Source organism: Medicago sativa, chromosome 7 (genome assembly GCF_051527215.1).
Source record: "Medicago sativa cultivar Bolivia chromosome 7, Bolivia_mono, whole genome shotgun sequence".
Lineage (NCBI taxonomy): Eukaryota > Viridiplantae > Streptophyta > Magnoliopsida > Fabales > Fabaceae > Medicago > Medicago sativa.
The window spans coordinates 76,037,753-76,055,545 of NC_140755.1; the positions used below are offsets into that span (position 1 = coordinate 76,037,753).

A 17,793-nucleotide genomic window follows, 5' to 3' on the forward strand; every position below is an offset into this window, starting at 1 on the left:
CAAAAGGAATTGTACCTGTCCTCTTTGTAAATTTGATGTCAAGAACATAGAGACAGAAACAGAAACTGATGATATTATTCCAAACTAATTGTTAACTACACATACACACTGAACTAACTGCCCTTGGTCATGAACACAAAATTAAAAGGGTCTGTTGTCACCTTTTCAACACTCAGTTAATATCTCTATCAAGAAAAAAAATCAGTTAATATCATATTAGAGATCCAATGCTCAAAAGCATATTTTATACACACTACTAGTCAAACAAAAGGCGACGCCTAACAGATTTTGGAATATTAGGACTTGACGATTTCCTCTTTGGTTTTGAGCCTCCACTGTCTTGGCTGTCATTTTTCTTGGATGATGATGACTCTTCTCCATGTTTTGGATTTTGTTTACTTTTGGTTGTCGGGAAGAACTCTGTAATATTTAACTGGACACCTTTTGAGTTTGGTGATGTTGAGGACTTTTCATTTTCTTGAGATATTGAGGTCGGATTCTTTTTTCGTTTCGCGTCCTTCAATTCCTGCAAATTTAAATCATTTATATCTCAACACGGAATGGTGCATAAATCATGTAAATATGTAAAACCAAGATGATTCTAAAAGTCAAAATAATTAACCATTTAAGGGGTTTAATGCCGCTTAATTAAGTGGTTAATTGAGCCAGTTAGATGCTAATCATTAGCACTCTTTTATGATTCATAACCAACAAAAGTGGATGATAGTTGATGAACCAAACGCTAGATATGAAATAATAAATACCTGTTCCTGCCGGAACCTTTTCACTTCTTCTGCGTAAGCAGCCCCAACAAGGTCCATATTTTCATCTGTCAACAGAAAACTACATCCATCTTCTTCACAAATCTGGGGAAAATCGCAATCGTCTAGCAGATCCACTGTTTCATCAACATCATGCTCTACAACATCTTCTTGCATGCCAGATTTATTTGCCGGAGTTTTAGAGGCAATATTTCCCATTGCACGTTTCCACTTGACAACGTAAAACTGATATCCGTATCTCGTCTTCACACGTTTTAAAGAATCAAACTCAAACTGCCCAAATAGCAAACTATCGGTTGGAGTTGTAGCCATTTCTCTCAAGAAGATGGTTGACATCATAGGAAACATAATCCGCCGAATGTATGACGGATCCCAGTTCTGATGGAAGTTTAAAAAATCAACCAGAAGGTCCATATTCGGTCTTTCCCATGAGATCTGAGGTCCATCATTCACTGCAAACAAAGTTATGTGAATATAGAATGAGTGACAGATACAATAACACACTTAAAACAACATTATCAGATCAATAATATACAGAAAAAAATGTCTATAATAATATTCATCACAGTTAAACGTACCGGAAAAGTAACCATTGTCATTGCATAGATACATATCAATGATTTCATCCTTTGGAAAATTTGGCTCCTTTGCAATCTTGTCACAGATTTTTGTGTGCCAATTTTCCATCTTTTTCTGCTCCTTATGTTTCCTATTCTGTCATATAAATATCATTAAGTGCCTTTGAAAAATACTAAAAAAATGAACTAGAAAAAGTCTACTTTATTGGCCAAAAATATAGTAAAAAAACATTAAAAACCATATATAATGACAGAGCACTTCAAAATACTTCAACAAATCAGACAGTGACAAAATCGATCTAGAGGCCATACCATACAACAAGAATTGCAATCACATTTAAAACCCTCTGGTTTTTTCAAGCAACCTTCATTGCCATCCGCGACACAAAATTCACATGAAAACTTCAAATGATCTCTTTTGTTGCCCGGATGCCCACAGAATGAGCAGTGAGTTTGTTTTGTATTTGGGGAGTTCCCGTCAATATCCATATTTTCCTCAGCTTTAATGTCAATAGGAACTTGAAAAGCATTCCCTTTGCCTATCTCATGTAATCTGCATTGAAGATCATATTCAATCAGGACCACAAAGACCAAAAGTTTTATTCTGTTCATCTAAATCTCTTTTCATTTCCACTGTTTCATGGCTAACATGAAAGCTATGATATAGGTGTAGAATAGGGTATAATAAACTATGAAATACAATTCAGAATCCAGTTTCTATTATCACTTTCTCTCAAATTCTCTCAGCTATGGTTTCTTTACATGAATGGAATGGTCTGTAACATATATTACTTCAAATGATATATATGCATTTTACTCGGAAGGATTTAGTTTAATACCTATTCAATATATCATCTTCACTAAAAGCTTGAACAAAACGAAGAGCACTATCAATTCCGATCCCTTGAACACCACTCAAATCGTAATCATTTCCAACCAAAAGAGAGATAGCTATTAGGTGTTTCCTCTTCAATCCAAGCCCAGCTTCAATATCTGACATATTGTAGCATTCAAACGGTTCCTGCATGCAGAAAGGAAAAGAAAATAAACCACGTCAACTTTCCAAAATACAAGAGGGGTAGGAATGCAAGATGCAAATTCGAAAAGTATTACCAGAGGATCATTATAATTCTCTGGTTCAGTTATCCCGTATTCTTATCAATTAAACCACCAAGCTCAGCTATTAATCTAAATTTAACATGGTTGTATGCATGCTTTTTGCAGATGGTATAATGTGAGTATGGCAAGATGAGGGCTCACAATGGCTTTAAGATGAGAACTAACAGAAGTCTGACGCGGTCAAGACAATAAATTTGTTTTCATGCAAATGTCATACATTGCTAAGTTACGGGAATTTTTGGAAAAGACAAACTATCATGGAAGACTGGATGAGGAATTATTTTCTTGATATGACTGATGAGGAAAAAGAAGCATAGAGTATAATAGCGTTCCTATACAGATATAGCCAGAAAACTCAACTTGTTGGGCACAGGGTAGTCAGCCTATAGTATGCTACCATTTAATAAAAGTCATGTGACGTAAAAAGCTGTAAACTAAGCAAAGATGGATGCTAGCGCTGAATTCAAATAACCAAATCAGAGTTTATATTATAATGGCTGAAGGATGAAATGAAATATAAAGAAAATACAATGACGACGGTCACTTACTTTGGAATTGGGAGAGAAAGATTTTATAATGCATTTAGCCCCAAAGAGGAATGCATCACTGTCAGGTGTGATGCATGCATCTACATGACCTTCACTATTTAATTGGGCACAGAGTGCTTCAGCTTCTCCTTTAGCCTTCAGTACAGGAATCCCAAGTAGCTTAGCAAGTTCCTATCACCGATTAACATATAGCTATAAGGAAAAGCGTTCAAAAGAACAACTAACAAAACAAAAATGAAAAGAAAAACCAGAATCCACATATGGAAAGTAAATAAGATTTGGGTAAATAAGTGTTCCTGAACTCTGACATAAGATATAGAAGCAACATATTGGTAGAAAAATTAGGTGAATGCACCACGTTTTAGCAACTAAGTGCAAAAATATAGTTGTGACTTGTGATAACCATCAAGGTGAAAGAATTAACGCACCACACACTCTTGAACACATCTTGAAAATGAACTGTTCCTCCCAGCTGAAACACCTTCTTCAGCAACCGGCAAGCTAGTCGACTCAATTCCGGAAGACCGGAAAAATCTAGCAATCCTGGCCTGTGATTTCAACGGAGATGGAGTCCCATCAACAACGAACACCGGAAACGCTCCAAACTACAAAAAAATAAAAATAAATGATTACTACATTATCATCAAACATCACTTCCATCCCTAGTTTGACTGTTCTATACCAACTCAACACACAAGACTAAAATGAAAAACAGAATAATAATTTAGATTACCACTATCAAACTCCACTCCACTGAATTCAAAAACTACCAATGACAAGTAATTCAAATTGAATTCATTAACCTTCAAATTGTGTTTTGAACCATACTCAAACATAACCAAAATGGTAATAACACGTTTTATAACAATAATATGATTATTAAACCAAACATTATGGCGCAATTTGATCCATGTAGCCGACCCACTTAGTCGGATAAGGCTTGGTTGTTGTTGCTGTAATATGATTAAACCAACCCAAAATAAAACAATCTCTCAATTTTTCTCTTTTAAAAGGGTAAACAAATCAAATTTTATACACACAAGCTAAAATCATCAACATTTGAATTCATTAAACCTTAAATTGCTGTTGAACCACACTCAAACATAACCAAAAAGGTAAAAACACATTTTCTGACAATCACATAATTAAACTAACCCAACCAAACAAACTCTAATTTTTTATTATATTATCAAAAGGTTAAAAAAAATCAAATTTTATCCACAAAGAAGCTAAAATCATCAACATTTGAATTTATTAAGCCTCAAATTGCTGTTATACCATACTCAAACACAACACACAAAAGTCAAAACCAAACAATCTCTCAATTTTTTTCTTTATAATCAAAAGGGTTCCAACAAAATCAAATTTCACACGCAAAAAAGATAAAACAATCAACATATGAATTCAATCAGCCCCAATTGCGGCTGAACTACACTCAAACATAGCAAAAATGGTAAAAACACATTTTCTAACAATCATATAATCAAACTAACCCAAAACCAAACAATCACTTAAATTTTTTCTAATATAATCAAAAGGGCTAAAAAAAATTCAAACTTTTAATTCTCTACATTACCATGAAACAAAAACACAGTGAAGGGAATAAGAGAGAACCTTTGAGAAGAGATTAATCGTCCGAAAAAAAGTGAGTCTGAGGTGAGGTTTCTTGACAGGGGTTTTGATAGCATTGTTATGCTGAACAATCCAAAACGATAAATCAATAGCAACTCGCTTGTTTCTCAAGAAATCAAAACCTTCATTGCGTGAATAGGGCTTCAACAACTCCCAGAAATTACCACCAACACCCATGATTGAATTAATCGTTTTTCTGCTTAATCACGATAATGGGTCAACGAAAACATCATCAAAATTTTGTCTTTTTGTGGAACAGACACTGAACAGGTTTCGTATGTTACTGTTAGGTTACGTTTTTGGAAGAGAAGAAGAAAGAGAGTCTGTTTTTTTTTTTTTTTTTTGGAAGAATGAAATGAATTTAGCCGTTGGGTGTTTTATACCGTTACAGATGATGAAACGATTTGACAAGCCCAATTGAGTTTTGAGTGTAATAAGCTCACTATTGTTGAGTATTACTTTTCTCGCCTTATGGAATTCTCGTGCGTCCTATTTGTTTTCCAAAAAAATACTCTTGTTTAGATTATGTTTTCCGAACTGTATTGTTAGCATTTTTCAGATGTTTTCGGATTTTAAACTCCGGACTAACTTTTTCCAAATTTTTTTTCATTTTAAGCTTTCAAATTCGTAAAATAATTGCGAATAGAAATATAAAGGAGAAATAAAAAGTCAAAAAGATTAAAATAACACATTTTATTGATATATGAATAATACATTACAATATGATGAAGTTTTTCAAGCTTATTACATAAGAACCTAAAACTATTTCTAAGGGGGAGGGGGTAAGCTATACTAGTGGCTCCAGCCATTGGTGGAGAGGAAAAAGGGGGGAGAAAATAAGATGGTGTGGAAGAAGAAACCAATGCTACCTGATAGGACATACCAGTAACTTTGGTGTTGGAGGGGGAACTGGGGGCACAGGGCCTCTAGGGAGCATGAGACCATGATGGTCAATATGACACCCAGACATACCAAACTTACACCCAGACAGATCCCTTCCCCATTGACCGATCATATAACCCTTGATGGATTTTCAAAGAGACCTCTTTCTATGAAAGGCCAACGATGGAAACACATCGTTGTAGAAGGAAGAGGATAAGAGGAGAAAGAAGAAGGTGTGAAATTTTTTGAGGAAATGAAGCATATGGGGTTAAAAGGAAGGTGGGAAATGCATTAAATCAGGTCAAAAAACGTGACCACCGTCCAAAACGTTTGAAAAATGTTTTCATTGTGCTGCAGACCACCGACCAAAAGCTTTTGGTGTAGTCTGAAATATGTAATCCGGATTACACATGGATTCCAGATTATATTTTCTGGAAAAATACAATTCTTGGTGAAACTACAAGAAACTTGGCTCTTTCTGTAGGGTGATGGATGGTTCAGATTTTAAAATCTGAAAAGCTTCAACATTGGATTATGTTGTGTGATCCACTTTGCACCAAGAGTTTATGTGGTCCACAATGCCCAAATAACTCTATAAATAGGGGTCCCTGTTTTCATTACAAGTAAACCACACCTGGAAAAAAATCATGGAATTCCCTAGCTTTGATCCGAACACCAAGCTAGCGGTAGTCTACTACACCGGGGAAAAACAACCCCATCTGTTTAGGATTCGCAACGATGTCACCCTCTCCGGGTTGAAGGATGAGCTGGATCAAATCAACCTTCAACTCAACCACAGAAACACGAGGAGGGTGATCGGTGTTGAATATCGTTGTCCATTGTCCGACTCAGCCAGATCTCTTTCGGTTCAGCCAGATGAAACTCACGAATGACGACGACGTGAGAACCATGTTCTCTGTCTTTGGTCAGCACAATACTAGAGGACCGATCGAGTTGAACGCTTCGTTGGTTAGATCTGCTGAACAAATTCTAGAAAGTTTGAACTGGCCCAGGACCTACGAAGAGATCAGGGCACTCATGGAACCACTAGACGAAGAAATTAGTTTAGATGATCTGTGATAATGTGTTATCTTTTAATTAATCACGTGTTTTATGTTGTTTTAATTATGTGTTAGTTATCTGTTGTTGAATTAAGTTGTTACATTATGATTTGAATAATATATGTATTAATTAAACTTTCATGGCGTTTAAATTTAAGTCGAAGATGTTCATTTAATCGATAAAATAACCAAAGATATGCATTTCGAATTATAAAATCTGGATTCACATAATCCGGAATACTTCAGAATATGATCCTTTTGTATGGACCACATTGCACCAAGATTTTATGTGGTCCACAACATCCAAGGACCTCTATAAATAAGTGCTCTCCAGTTTTCAGCTTCAATACCAACAAATCACACAAACACACCAAAGAAAACCATGCAAATTTTTGTCATTAAGCTCAGGATCTTTGTCAGGCGGTCGCAAATAGGTAGCTCTCTATTTGACCGAGTCCGCGTGATGAAGATCCTCTGCATGCTGATAAAAATATATAGATACAAAGAGGTTGCTCTATATTTGAATATCAAGAGCTTTCTATGAGTTAGATCTTGCTGTCTGCCAGATGACTAAGTCATTTGGCAAGGCAACATGGTCTAACTCAAAGAAATTGTCTTGAAACACCTTGCCTTTCTTTATTATGACTATTATGTTTTTTTATGTGTTTATTTGTCTTATGTTGCTTCTATTTATGTTATGTACCTTTGTTCTATTTTTTTCCAAGCTATTCGCCACATAAACGCCTCAAATTAAAGGGCCTGATGTAGTTCGGATTTTATAATTCGGATCAGCTTCATGCATTCCGAAATATAAAATCCGGAAACCATCAGTTTCATTTTGGATTGTGACATTTCACCAAAGGTTTGACCGATTAGTGGAGTTTGAATGCATTTTTTTACGGTTTTGAATGTGGAACACGTTTTATTTGAATGTACTTAAGACCTATGTACTTAAGAACCATGAGTTAATTCTTTATGTAAGGTAGTGTAACTTTTATTCGAATTTATTTAATACACAACTTTATTCGAATTTATTTATTATAATTTTTTATTCGAGTTCACGCTAGTCTTCATTCGAATTTATTTATTCAATATGCAATAATAAAATAAATTCTGCATAAAAAAAATTTAACACCATTGTAGCGTGAGTTAACTCACGCTGCCCCATGCATGCAACGTGAGTTAACTCATGCTAGTGTTAAACCCAATGTGAGTTAACTCACGCCAGTTTGGCCGGTGGTCACAGCTCAAGAACACGTTTTTTAGACTTTGGTCAGTTATTCAACCTTGATTTTATTGATTTTTTTACTGTTTTTTGATTGCATTTAGTGCATATATAACCTATGCAACCATTCCCCCTATAAATACCCCGTTAAACCTTCACCATTTCCTCACATTCTCTCCGTCTCCTCACTCTTTCACCTTTATAGTTTTAGTTTAGAAGCATATTTACTTTATTCCAAAAAAATGTATCAAATTATGTAATTGTATCAAAGTATTGATAAAATGAGGTTTTATAAGTATTATTCATGTTTTTTTATTCCTTATTAGCATTTATATTTTATTATGATTTTCTCATCTAAATAACGTTGTTGAGAATTTATATTAGCATTTAAATAAAATTGAAAAAAAAGTTGCATATTAATAAACGTGAGTTAACTCACGCTGCAGTTTTTTTAAATTAACACTAGCGTGAGTTAACTCACGCTGTATGTTTTAACTCACGCTAAATTTACACTGACGTAAGTTAAGTCACGTAGGGTATTTTAGTTGGGAACGAGCAAAAACAGTTGGGTAAAGAGCAGAATTCAAAAGTAATAGTCTTCAAAATAACATAAGCCGGCCCAATAAAACTAGATATAAATAAGGCTTCTTAATAATTCCGGGTCGGGTCGGGTCATATCATATCATATCATCATCGATCTGTTTTATCTCGGAAAGGTAGGGTTTTCCGGCGGCGTGTTAGGTTGAACATGGAAATCATCCATGTCAACCTCTCTGAGTTAGAAAGAAGAAGAATTGATCAACTTCGAGATGCCGTTGGTGAAGGTGATGAGGCTTCAAGAGCTCTATGGGACTTCGAGGATGAAAGAAATTTCACGACGAGGTTTGATGATTGTCGGAAAGGTTGTTTTCTACCCTACAACGTCGTAAACATGGATCAATTTATTGCTGATCATAATCGCATTAGCATCTTATACCGGTCAAGAAGAGTACGTGATTTATGTCCTATCTGTGTTGATTTTGAAAGTCTCGATTCTATTACACGTTGTTTTCATACTTTCTGCTGTCAATGTTTTCGAAACTGGTATCAATTTCGTCTGGCAATCCATGTGAACAGCAACTGCCCCCTCCCCATTGCCCTACCTGTAGAGGCTTTGTTCGTACACCTGATCGAGAATTGGTTTTTCCCTCGTCTAAAATGAAAGCTGTCATTTCTAGGGCACAAACTTTTGTAGAAAGTGACCGGCCCTACTCGAAACTTATAATTCTTTCCTCGTGTTTGGGAACCTTGCTGTGGCTTCATAGGGCTCTTCACGCTTTGAACATTCTGAATGTGTATGTCGTAGATGCTGAAGATTTGACACCAGTTGTGTTACACCCATTTCTTCACTCACAATTTCTCCATGTTTTACTCATGCCCATCCAAGCTGTTCAGTTTCAGATCAGCCTTCCACCCGGTTCTATGGTTATTGTTGCTGAAGCCATTGTTGCAGATGTTAGTTTTTATCTGATGCATCTTTTAACAAGTTTCCGTATACCAAACTCTGTCAACTATGTGTCGATGGTTTCTCGCGGAACTGTGGAAGAAGTCATTGCAAATGTGCCTATGCAGCCGGATGCCTTCGACTCATTCGACGGTCAAGTTTTTGTTGGACCTGTTTTTCATAATGTTGACAGGTTGTTGGCGATCCTTCAAACGGCAGATCAGTTGGATCGTGACTGAAGATTAAAACTTGTCTATGCTTCAGGTAGAAGTTTTCTTGCTCAAACCCCTTACATTTAACCGTTAGGGAGAATTACCTGTTAGATGAACTTGCCTCTATGGGAGAAGCCACCCTTAGGAGAAGAGGGTTGTCAACTAGACGTAGACTCCGTACTGGGTATGATATGATGTGTTACTAGGTCTTAAGGAAAAGGCTATGTGTTAGATGCAGCCGCCCATAAGGGAGAGGCCACCCTTAGGAAGAAGGACTATCAACAAGATTGTGCCATCTCTTGGTCCTCTCATGATGATTCCTTTTTAATTTTATTTATTTTCTTTTGAAGTTGTTTTGATTTTTACCTCTTTAATGAATTCGGTTTTAGAAATATTCCTTCTTGAATGGATAAATTAAGTTTCATGTGCTGATTCAAAAAAATAAATAATGAGTTTCAAATACTTAATTGAAAATTATTTATATTTGATGTAGTTACTATTTAACATAATGAGTTTCCCAATGAATGAAGGGATTGGGAGGTGACAGAAAATTAAAACCCAGCCAGCCAAACAAACCCTCCCACACCCCTGTAGCAAACTCACAGTGGAGAATTAAGTGCTTTGTCGATTCAACATTCCCATCACACAACACACAATTCAAGGAAAGCCTTGGTAGGTAACACATGCCTATAAGAGGATGCTTGGCGGTGGAGGTTGGATGAGGAGGGTTGTTTTACGGTCAAATCAATGTACAAGAAGTTGGAGGGATTGTTGCTTGAGGAGCGAACAGTTACGGATGACCAACGGAGGGTGTTTTCGTATCTTTGGAAGAGTAAGGCACCTTCCAAAGTGGTGGCCTTCTCGTGGAAGTTGCTCCATGATAGGATTCCGACGAAGGAGAACTTATCTTATAGGCATGTGTTACCCACCGAGGCTTCCTTGAATTGTGTGTTGTGTGATGGGAATGTTGAATCGACAAAGCACTTAATTCTCCACTGTGAGTTTGCTACAGGGGTGTGGGAGGGTTTGTTTGGCTGGCTGGGTTTTAATTTTCTGTCACCTCCCAATCCCTTCATTCATTGGGAATGTTGGCATGGTAATTCAAGCAACAAGAAAATTCGAAATGGTTACCGGTTAATATGGCATGCGGCAGTTTGGAGTATTTGAAGGGCAAGAAATGACCGTATCTTTAACAACATTATTTGTAATGTGGAGGAGATGGTGGAAGCAATCAAGGTTCTGTTGTGGAGATGGACATTGACTCGCGTCAAGGGGGCCGGCTTGTTTGTTTTATGAATGGTGCTGGAATCCAAAACAGTGCCTTATGCGTTAGGTTTCCGGTGTAGGTGTTTTTTGGAGTTTTGAGGCTGGGGTATGCCTGTTTTTCTGCTACTATGCGTGTCAGGTTAGCAGGCCTTTGGTATATGGCAGCCTCAGATCCGGGACAGCAGCAACTGGGGCGTTTTTTTTCCTTGCTTTTTTCCTGGTTTTGTGCGTGTTTTTTTTTTTTGTCTGGTGTATTGCTTGCTGGTTGGCTGTTTTTTGCTTCTGGTCTTCTGGTATATCAGAGACTCAGTTTGTATTGTGCCGTTTGCGTGTTGCTGTGTTGCTTACACACTCGCGCCGTAACAAAATTTGCTGATTCTAAAAAAAACTTAACTCTTGCCTTTGTGTGTTTTTCTTCTAGTTGGTGATGGTTGTTGTCTCCTTACTAAATCTTTGTAACTTACCCTTTCATCTTATATATATATATATATATATATATATATATATATATATATTTTTTTTTTTTTGCCAGATTCACATGCAATGGAGTAGCAAGCTGCAAGTAGATTTGAAGTTTCGGTGTTCATACCCTTTTGGCAGGGCTCCTTGATGGATGGCTATTTTACTTGTGTATATTTTGGGTTCGTTGATGTACTCTGATGATATTTGGAGTTTAAGAAATGCTTTTTATTTTGAGCTGTTCAAACTGTTAACTATGGATATTCAATCATATTAGCCTATCTTTTGTGATAGCAAGCTAAGGAAAACTTTTGTGATGTGTTTGAGTGATACTATTGTAGATGAAATTGATTATTAGCCTATCTTTCATATTTCTTATCAACAAATTTGTAATGAGAGAATTATCATCAACTTCATTTCCATTAATAGCCTTGTTGTTATCTTGCAATTTTCTTCTAAGCTTCTGTTCTTCTTGTAAGAAATTGAATTTTGGAGGAGGTGATGACTTTAATTTATTGAAGTCTGCATCAGTTGTTGATTCAAAAAGAGGGTAGAGTCCACGTTGATTGCAGGGACTACAATTAAGAGGAGTGAAAAAAATGTGGAGATGCTATAGGTGTCAATGTTTCCAAATCTGACAAATCACCTAAGCTTCTACACTTGCCATCTTCAGATTCTAAATCCTCCTTTGATTCTTCAACTATTGTGAAGAATAACTTCATATGACCAAAAATGTCTTCGTGATGATGTTGCATCATGTATTCTACTTCAATTCCATCTTTGCATTCTACTTCAATTCCATCTTTGCTATAGGGTTTTAAAAAAATTACTCTATGCTAATTTGTACTTGAGGGTATGGACAAAATTATTATTTATTCTCGAGACGAACAAAACTTTGGTGTGTAAAACTTGTTTGTCTCAAAGAAGTTGACAATATCAAGGGATCTATTTGATAGTTAACATAAATAATTTAGGGATCGATTTGATAATGAGTGGCATAATTCAGGGACTAGTTTGAATTTTAATGAATAATTCAATGATCAATTTGACATTGTAACAATTTATAATGACTTACAAGTAACTATGTTTAGCTTGTTAATAATTGAGATTAGCATGTCATTAGGTGATTTGTATTCCTATATATACTCTATGTACATGTTGAATCAGCTATGAGAAATGAGAGTTTATCACTTTTACACATTCCATTACATTTTTTGAAAAAAAAATCGAATATGAGAAATGAGAGTTTATCACTTTTACACATTCCATTACATTTTTTGAAAAAAAAATCGAAAAACACAAATCAGCAAACTAAAAATATATTAACAAATTAAAAGGAAAAAATAATATAAAAATCAAAACCAGAAACGTTAGTAGGAGTTTTCAGTGCAATTAAGAAACTGGAAATGTTAGCATAAGTTTTCAATAATAAATTTGCAACTGGAAATCTATAAAATTGTTGTCTGGAAGAAAGAAAGAAAAAACGGTAAACCGAAAATGTTGGAATGTGTTTTTCAGTACAAATTAGCAAACTGAAAACCTTAAAGAGAGACTTTTGTTGTGTTTTTCAGACTTACTCTCCCTCATTCTTTGTTAACCGGAAACCTTTGAAAAATTTTAAACATTTAAATTGGTCAATTTGAACAAACTTTTATGTGCATGCAATAAGTATTTGAAGAGTTACGTTAATGTCACTATCATAGGATACAATTTGTTGTTCGATAATAAAAAATGAACACATGAAAGTTACTTTGTGTACATATCACTGCTTACAAACTGTTCCATCTAAAAAATCTAATCTAAATTGAATAAAAAATTGTACCATACAAATTACCCAATTAATGTGACATGCATACGGGGCAGTTTATTCATGCATAAGTAGCTACGATAGTGGCATTAATATTACGTGTTTTAGGATGAATAATGATAATAAATACAATGAGAACTATATGATTACTGCTCTCCCCCAGCACAAAACACTCGCGCCCTGCAACCTTGCCTAAAATATCCCTGCGCTACTTAACTCACGCAGGTTTTATTTTTGCATAGTCACGCAGCTATAGCTTCTTCCCCTGCTTTCCCTGTATTTCATAAACCATATTTCAATATTCATTTTTTGTTGAATCAAATTCACATAAACTACATGCTGCATATTGTTGTTTCATCCTTAGAAACAAGTCTTCAATAATATTATTACAACTATTTTGATAATCACTTGATTTTCTTTTCTTCCTCTTCAAGAAGAAGAAGTTGATGATGAATGAGTTGGTTCAGATGGACAATATTGATGAATTGTATTGACTTGGATAAAATGAAGTGAAGTGGAGTGGAATGAATAGTATTTTGTTGTTAGCTAATAATAACAAATTTAACTAAAGGCAATAAAACTGAAGTGAAGTGGGTTGTTGTTCATGCTTCATATTTCAAGTTTTCTCAAGTTTGCAACTGGCGTGAGTTAACTCACGCGGGTCCAAATTGCCCTGCGTGAGTTAACTCATGCTGGATATAACACTTGCATGAGTTAACTCACGCGACGTGACTTAACTTGAGTAGGGGTAATTTGGGCAATGCTGCAGGGCGCGAGCGAAAATTGCGGGGGGCATCACATGCGGAACTTATTTGGCCCAGAGGAGTGTGAGATTAATTTGGGTCTTTTTGGTAGCTAATTTCTACATAAAAGAGAATGAGAGGGAAATTTGGGGCATATATGTAACTAAAACATCATCAGCTTTATCGGACACCACGATATCAACTAAAATGTCAAAATTAATGAAAGAACTAGTTTATCTCTCTGTGAAAATATTTGTGATTATTTTATAGAAAAAATATATGTGATTAGTTTTTTTTTTTTTTTGTAAGTTGGGTATTATTTATTTTTTTTATCAATACCGAATGAGTCATAAGTAAATTGGATCTTTAGTCTATATTCAAAGTATAGAATATCATAACCTCACATAGAACTAATAAGAATCCAATTGTTGATGGAGGCGTGAAACTAATCGAGGTTCAGACGAATTTCTTTAATTGTGATTTTTTTCTTTAAACAATCGACGTTGAAGGAGGAATTTTGCCCCTCAGTTGTGGGTTCTCTAACTTCTCTAATAGATAAAATTGTTTTCGGTTTTTTAGCTATACCAAAATATTTATAAATAATAAAGATAAAAGGATAAGAATGCAAAAATACAGGGATGGAAGTAGGTGTAACCAATTTGTGACAGCCGCGCTCTCAAGTTATAAATATTTATGGTTGCTAACGTTTAGACAGACACTCCATGTTCGTCTGTACGTTTTTTACTGCACTAACGCGTGGAAATAATAAGAAATGTTTTCTTATGAAATTTTGATTTTATTAAAATTATATGTATAGACGTTGTGACTTTTTGCTCAAAAAAAAAAAGACGTTGTGACTTTTAAATAGTAACAAACTATGTTTATCTTTTACCAACAATATCATAAATATAATAAAATTTCTTATATTTTTCAATAGCAGCAATAATATAACATTCTTGAAAGCAAATTTGTTTAAAGGTATAATTAGAATAATGAAAAATTCAGCCAAAAAAAAAAAATCATGTATTCCCTTTATATATTATTAGCACTAAGACGGCTCCGCGTGTTAATTATAAACAATGTTTTTTTTATGAAATTTTGATACCGTAAAAAAATGAATTTTGATTAAAAGTATATGTCTAGCTAGTTGTTTATGACTTTTAAATAGTAACAAATTATGTTTCTTATTAAAAAAAAATAGCAAACTATGTTTATCTTTTACCAACAATATAATCTATATACTATATAAAAGGGATAGATGATTTTTTTAGGCTGGATTTATGATCTATACTATATCTTAGTTTTAGAAAGCTCGTGATTAACATAAATGATCTGGTCAAGGAACTTGTAAAAAATCATCTACTTTCATTCATAGGTTATTTCTACATAAGATCCTACACAATATCTACTTTCACTCTATACTTCCAACTTTCAAGGTGTGGAAGTGTTTGAAAATGTCCCTGATGTGGACTTATGAACCATCTATCCTTCTTCTCGACAAATTGTCTCTCAGTCTCAACTACATGATTATGCAACATTAGGACCGTTCCTATGTAACTGGAGGCTCGGTTCTTAAGTAAAAAGAGGCCCCTAATAAAATAAAAGCACAATTTTTATAAAAGAGCAATCATCTACTTAAATTGAAAATAAGATCCACAAAGATAAAAAAATAGTCAATATTGTAACTAACACAGAAAAGATCAATATTCTAATCAATAAAATAAAATACAATTTCAAGCTAATACCTTTATCAATCTTCTAGGTTGTTATTTTCCTTGGTTTAATTTGCACACATGCAAAAATAAAAGGTTTATAATGTTTTATTTGAGAGAAAAATTATAATGTTTGTTGTATAGTGTTTTTATTCTTAAATATATAATCCAATAGGTTAAGGAGATTTTAGTTGAATTTGAGAGGGTATTGGGAAAAGACGGGACTCAAATCCACAGTAAATTATGTCCAAATCAAAACCCTATCATACTAAAAAAAAATAAAAGAGAAAAAAGAAAAATATGCTTTTCGTCCCTGTAATTATAGGCCGTTTGAATTTTCGTCCCTGAGCTTACTAATCCTCCCATTTCGTCCCTGTAAATATTAATCATTTGAGATTTCATCCTAATTACAAAAATTTGCTGAGGTGGAGGGTAATTAGTGACGTGGCGTCTGTTTAATGGTTTTTTGTCTTGACACGTCATCAGATGGCTGGGGCAATGACATTTTTGCCCTTAAGTACCCATTGGCTTCTTTCAATCCAGATTCATGTTGCTGCAAATTTCTCTTCTTCTTACTCATCCAAATTCATGTTCATACCCCTTCCTCTTCTTCACCCATATGTTCCGTCGCCGTCGTGTCAGGACAAGTCTTTATCTCTTCTTCACCCATATGCCGCAAATTCATGAATTTAGAAAAATACAGCATATGGCATATATCCAGAGAAGCAAATTTCTCTTCTTCTTACTCATCCTAATTACACTAATGATTCATGTTCCGTCGCCGTCGTCGATTAACCTCATCTCAAACTCATGTCATCGAAACCCCTTCCATCAACATCCATACAAATCGAACCCACCAGAAACGAACTCAAATTAGAGAGAAAACGAACACGACCCAGAATCAAACACGACCCATAAAATCGAAAACGAACCAGAAGCAGCAAATATAACTTGAAGAGATAAAGACTCTGTTCGGTGGTGGTGACGGCGGTGCTAGTGGCGGCCGTGTTTGTAATTGCGTTCCTTTTGACAGTCGTGGTGATCCGATTTTCTTTTAACTGGACGCAGAGGTTCAACTTCACGGTGAGTTGAATCGATGGACGTTCTGAATAGTGACGATGTTGTTGATAATGGCTTCCGGTGGAATTGGAGAGGGAGGAAGAAAGAAGAAGAAAGGTCAATCCGATTGAATGTGAGGATTTTCTTTTATGGGTTTTGTGTTCTTGAAGGTTTTGTGTTCTTTTATGCAAAACTATTTGATTTTAATTGTTTTTTTGTTTTTTGAAAGAACCCATTTTGATGAAGAAAGAGAGAGAACACAAGGGTGTTGCAGACAATGGTGCTCAAATTTGTTCATGAATATGCTTTGTAAATACAAGGGAAAGAAGGAACTTTATTAATTGTTATCTTTTTTTTTTTTTGCAACAGAGAACTTTTTATGCAATTAATCCTAAATCATGAATTGAAATTTTGTATGATACGATGGTGTTTTTATTTAGTTTCATGCTATTGTTTGTTTGATGAAAGTAGGGGAACATGGATTTGAAAGAGCAAAGAATATCTCAGGATAGGGAAGAAGAAAGGGAATGAATAATTAATGTCGAGTAAGAGATAGGGAAGAAGAGAGGGAAGAAGATAGGGAAAACCAAGGGCATTTTGGTCTTTTTGCGTGTTTCAGAATTCATTAAGGGTAATTAGATGCCACATAGGCAATAAATCTTAATTAGGACCAAATTTAAAGTGATTAACTTTTACAGGGACAAAATGAGAGGATTAGTAAGCTCAGGGACGAAAATTCAAACGGCCTATAATTACAGGGATGAAAAGCATATTTTACCCAAAAATTAATCAAAGAAGAAACAAGAAGAAAAGGAAAAGAAAAAATAATCAAGGAAGAAAAGGAAAATTTAATTAAACAAAAAAGAAGAACATGCGTATCGAACACAGGACAGAGAACATGCGTATCGAACACAGGACAGAAAGGGAATGAAAACGTGCACTTAAACCACTAAGCCGATACGCCGCAACTAAAATGTTTATCACGCTACTGGTATATATTAAATTTTTACATGAGTATATTAAAAAAAAGGAAATTTGGGCCCCCAAATTTTGGAGACCCAGCTCAGTAGAGCTGTTTGCGCCCCCTCAAGAACGGCCCTGTGCAACATAAGGTTGAAGCCACCAAAAAGAACAAAACGACTTCTTATGTGCCATATGGAATGGCTCTCACACTTATCTTCAAGCATTGCAAGGTGCCTATGAAAAAAGTAAAGTACTATAGAAG

The 17,793-nt window shown here is 35.0% G+C and overlaps 1 protein-coding gene and 1 pseudogene across 1 annotated transcript; both read right to left on the reverse strand.

Annotated features, from left to right (window-relative positions):
• Window positions 1-9: 9 nt before the first annotated feature.
• LOC146908574 (5'-3' exonuclease family protein) lies at window positions 10-5,011 on the reverse strand. The gene is made up of 8 exons (XM_085729893.1): window positions 4,642-5,011; window positions 3,456-3,632; window positions 3,028-3,198; window positions 2,200-2,381; window positions 1,673-1,913; window positions 1,361-1,496; window positions 765-1,234; window positions 10-526 (listed from the first exon to the last, which is right to left on the reverse strand). Exons 1-8 carry the CDS (start codon window positions 4,834-4,836, stop codon window positions 257-259), a joined length of 1,842 nt encoding a protein of 613 aa, XP_085586019.1. The 5' UTR covers window positions 4,837-5,011; the 3' UTR covers window positions 10-256.
• Window positions 5,012-11,525: 6,514 nt separating this feature from the next.
• On the reverse strand, window positions 11,526-16,194 carry LOC146908575 (uncharacterized; annotated as a pseudogene).
• Window positions 16,195-17,793: the final 1,599 nt, after the last annotated feature.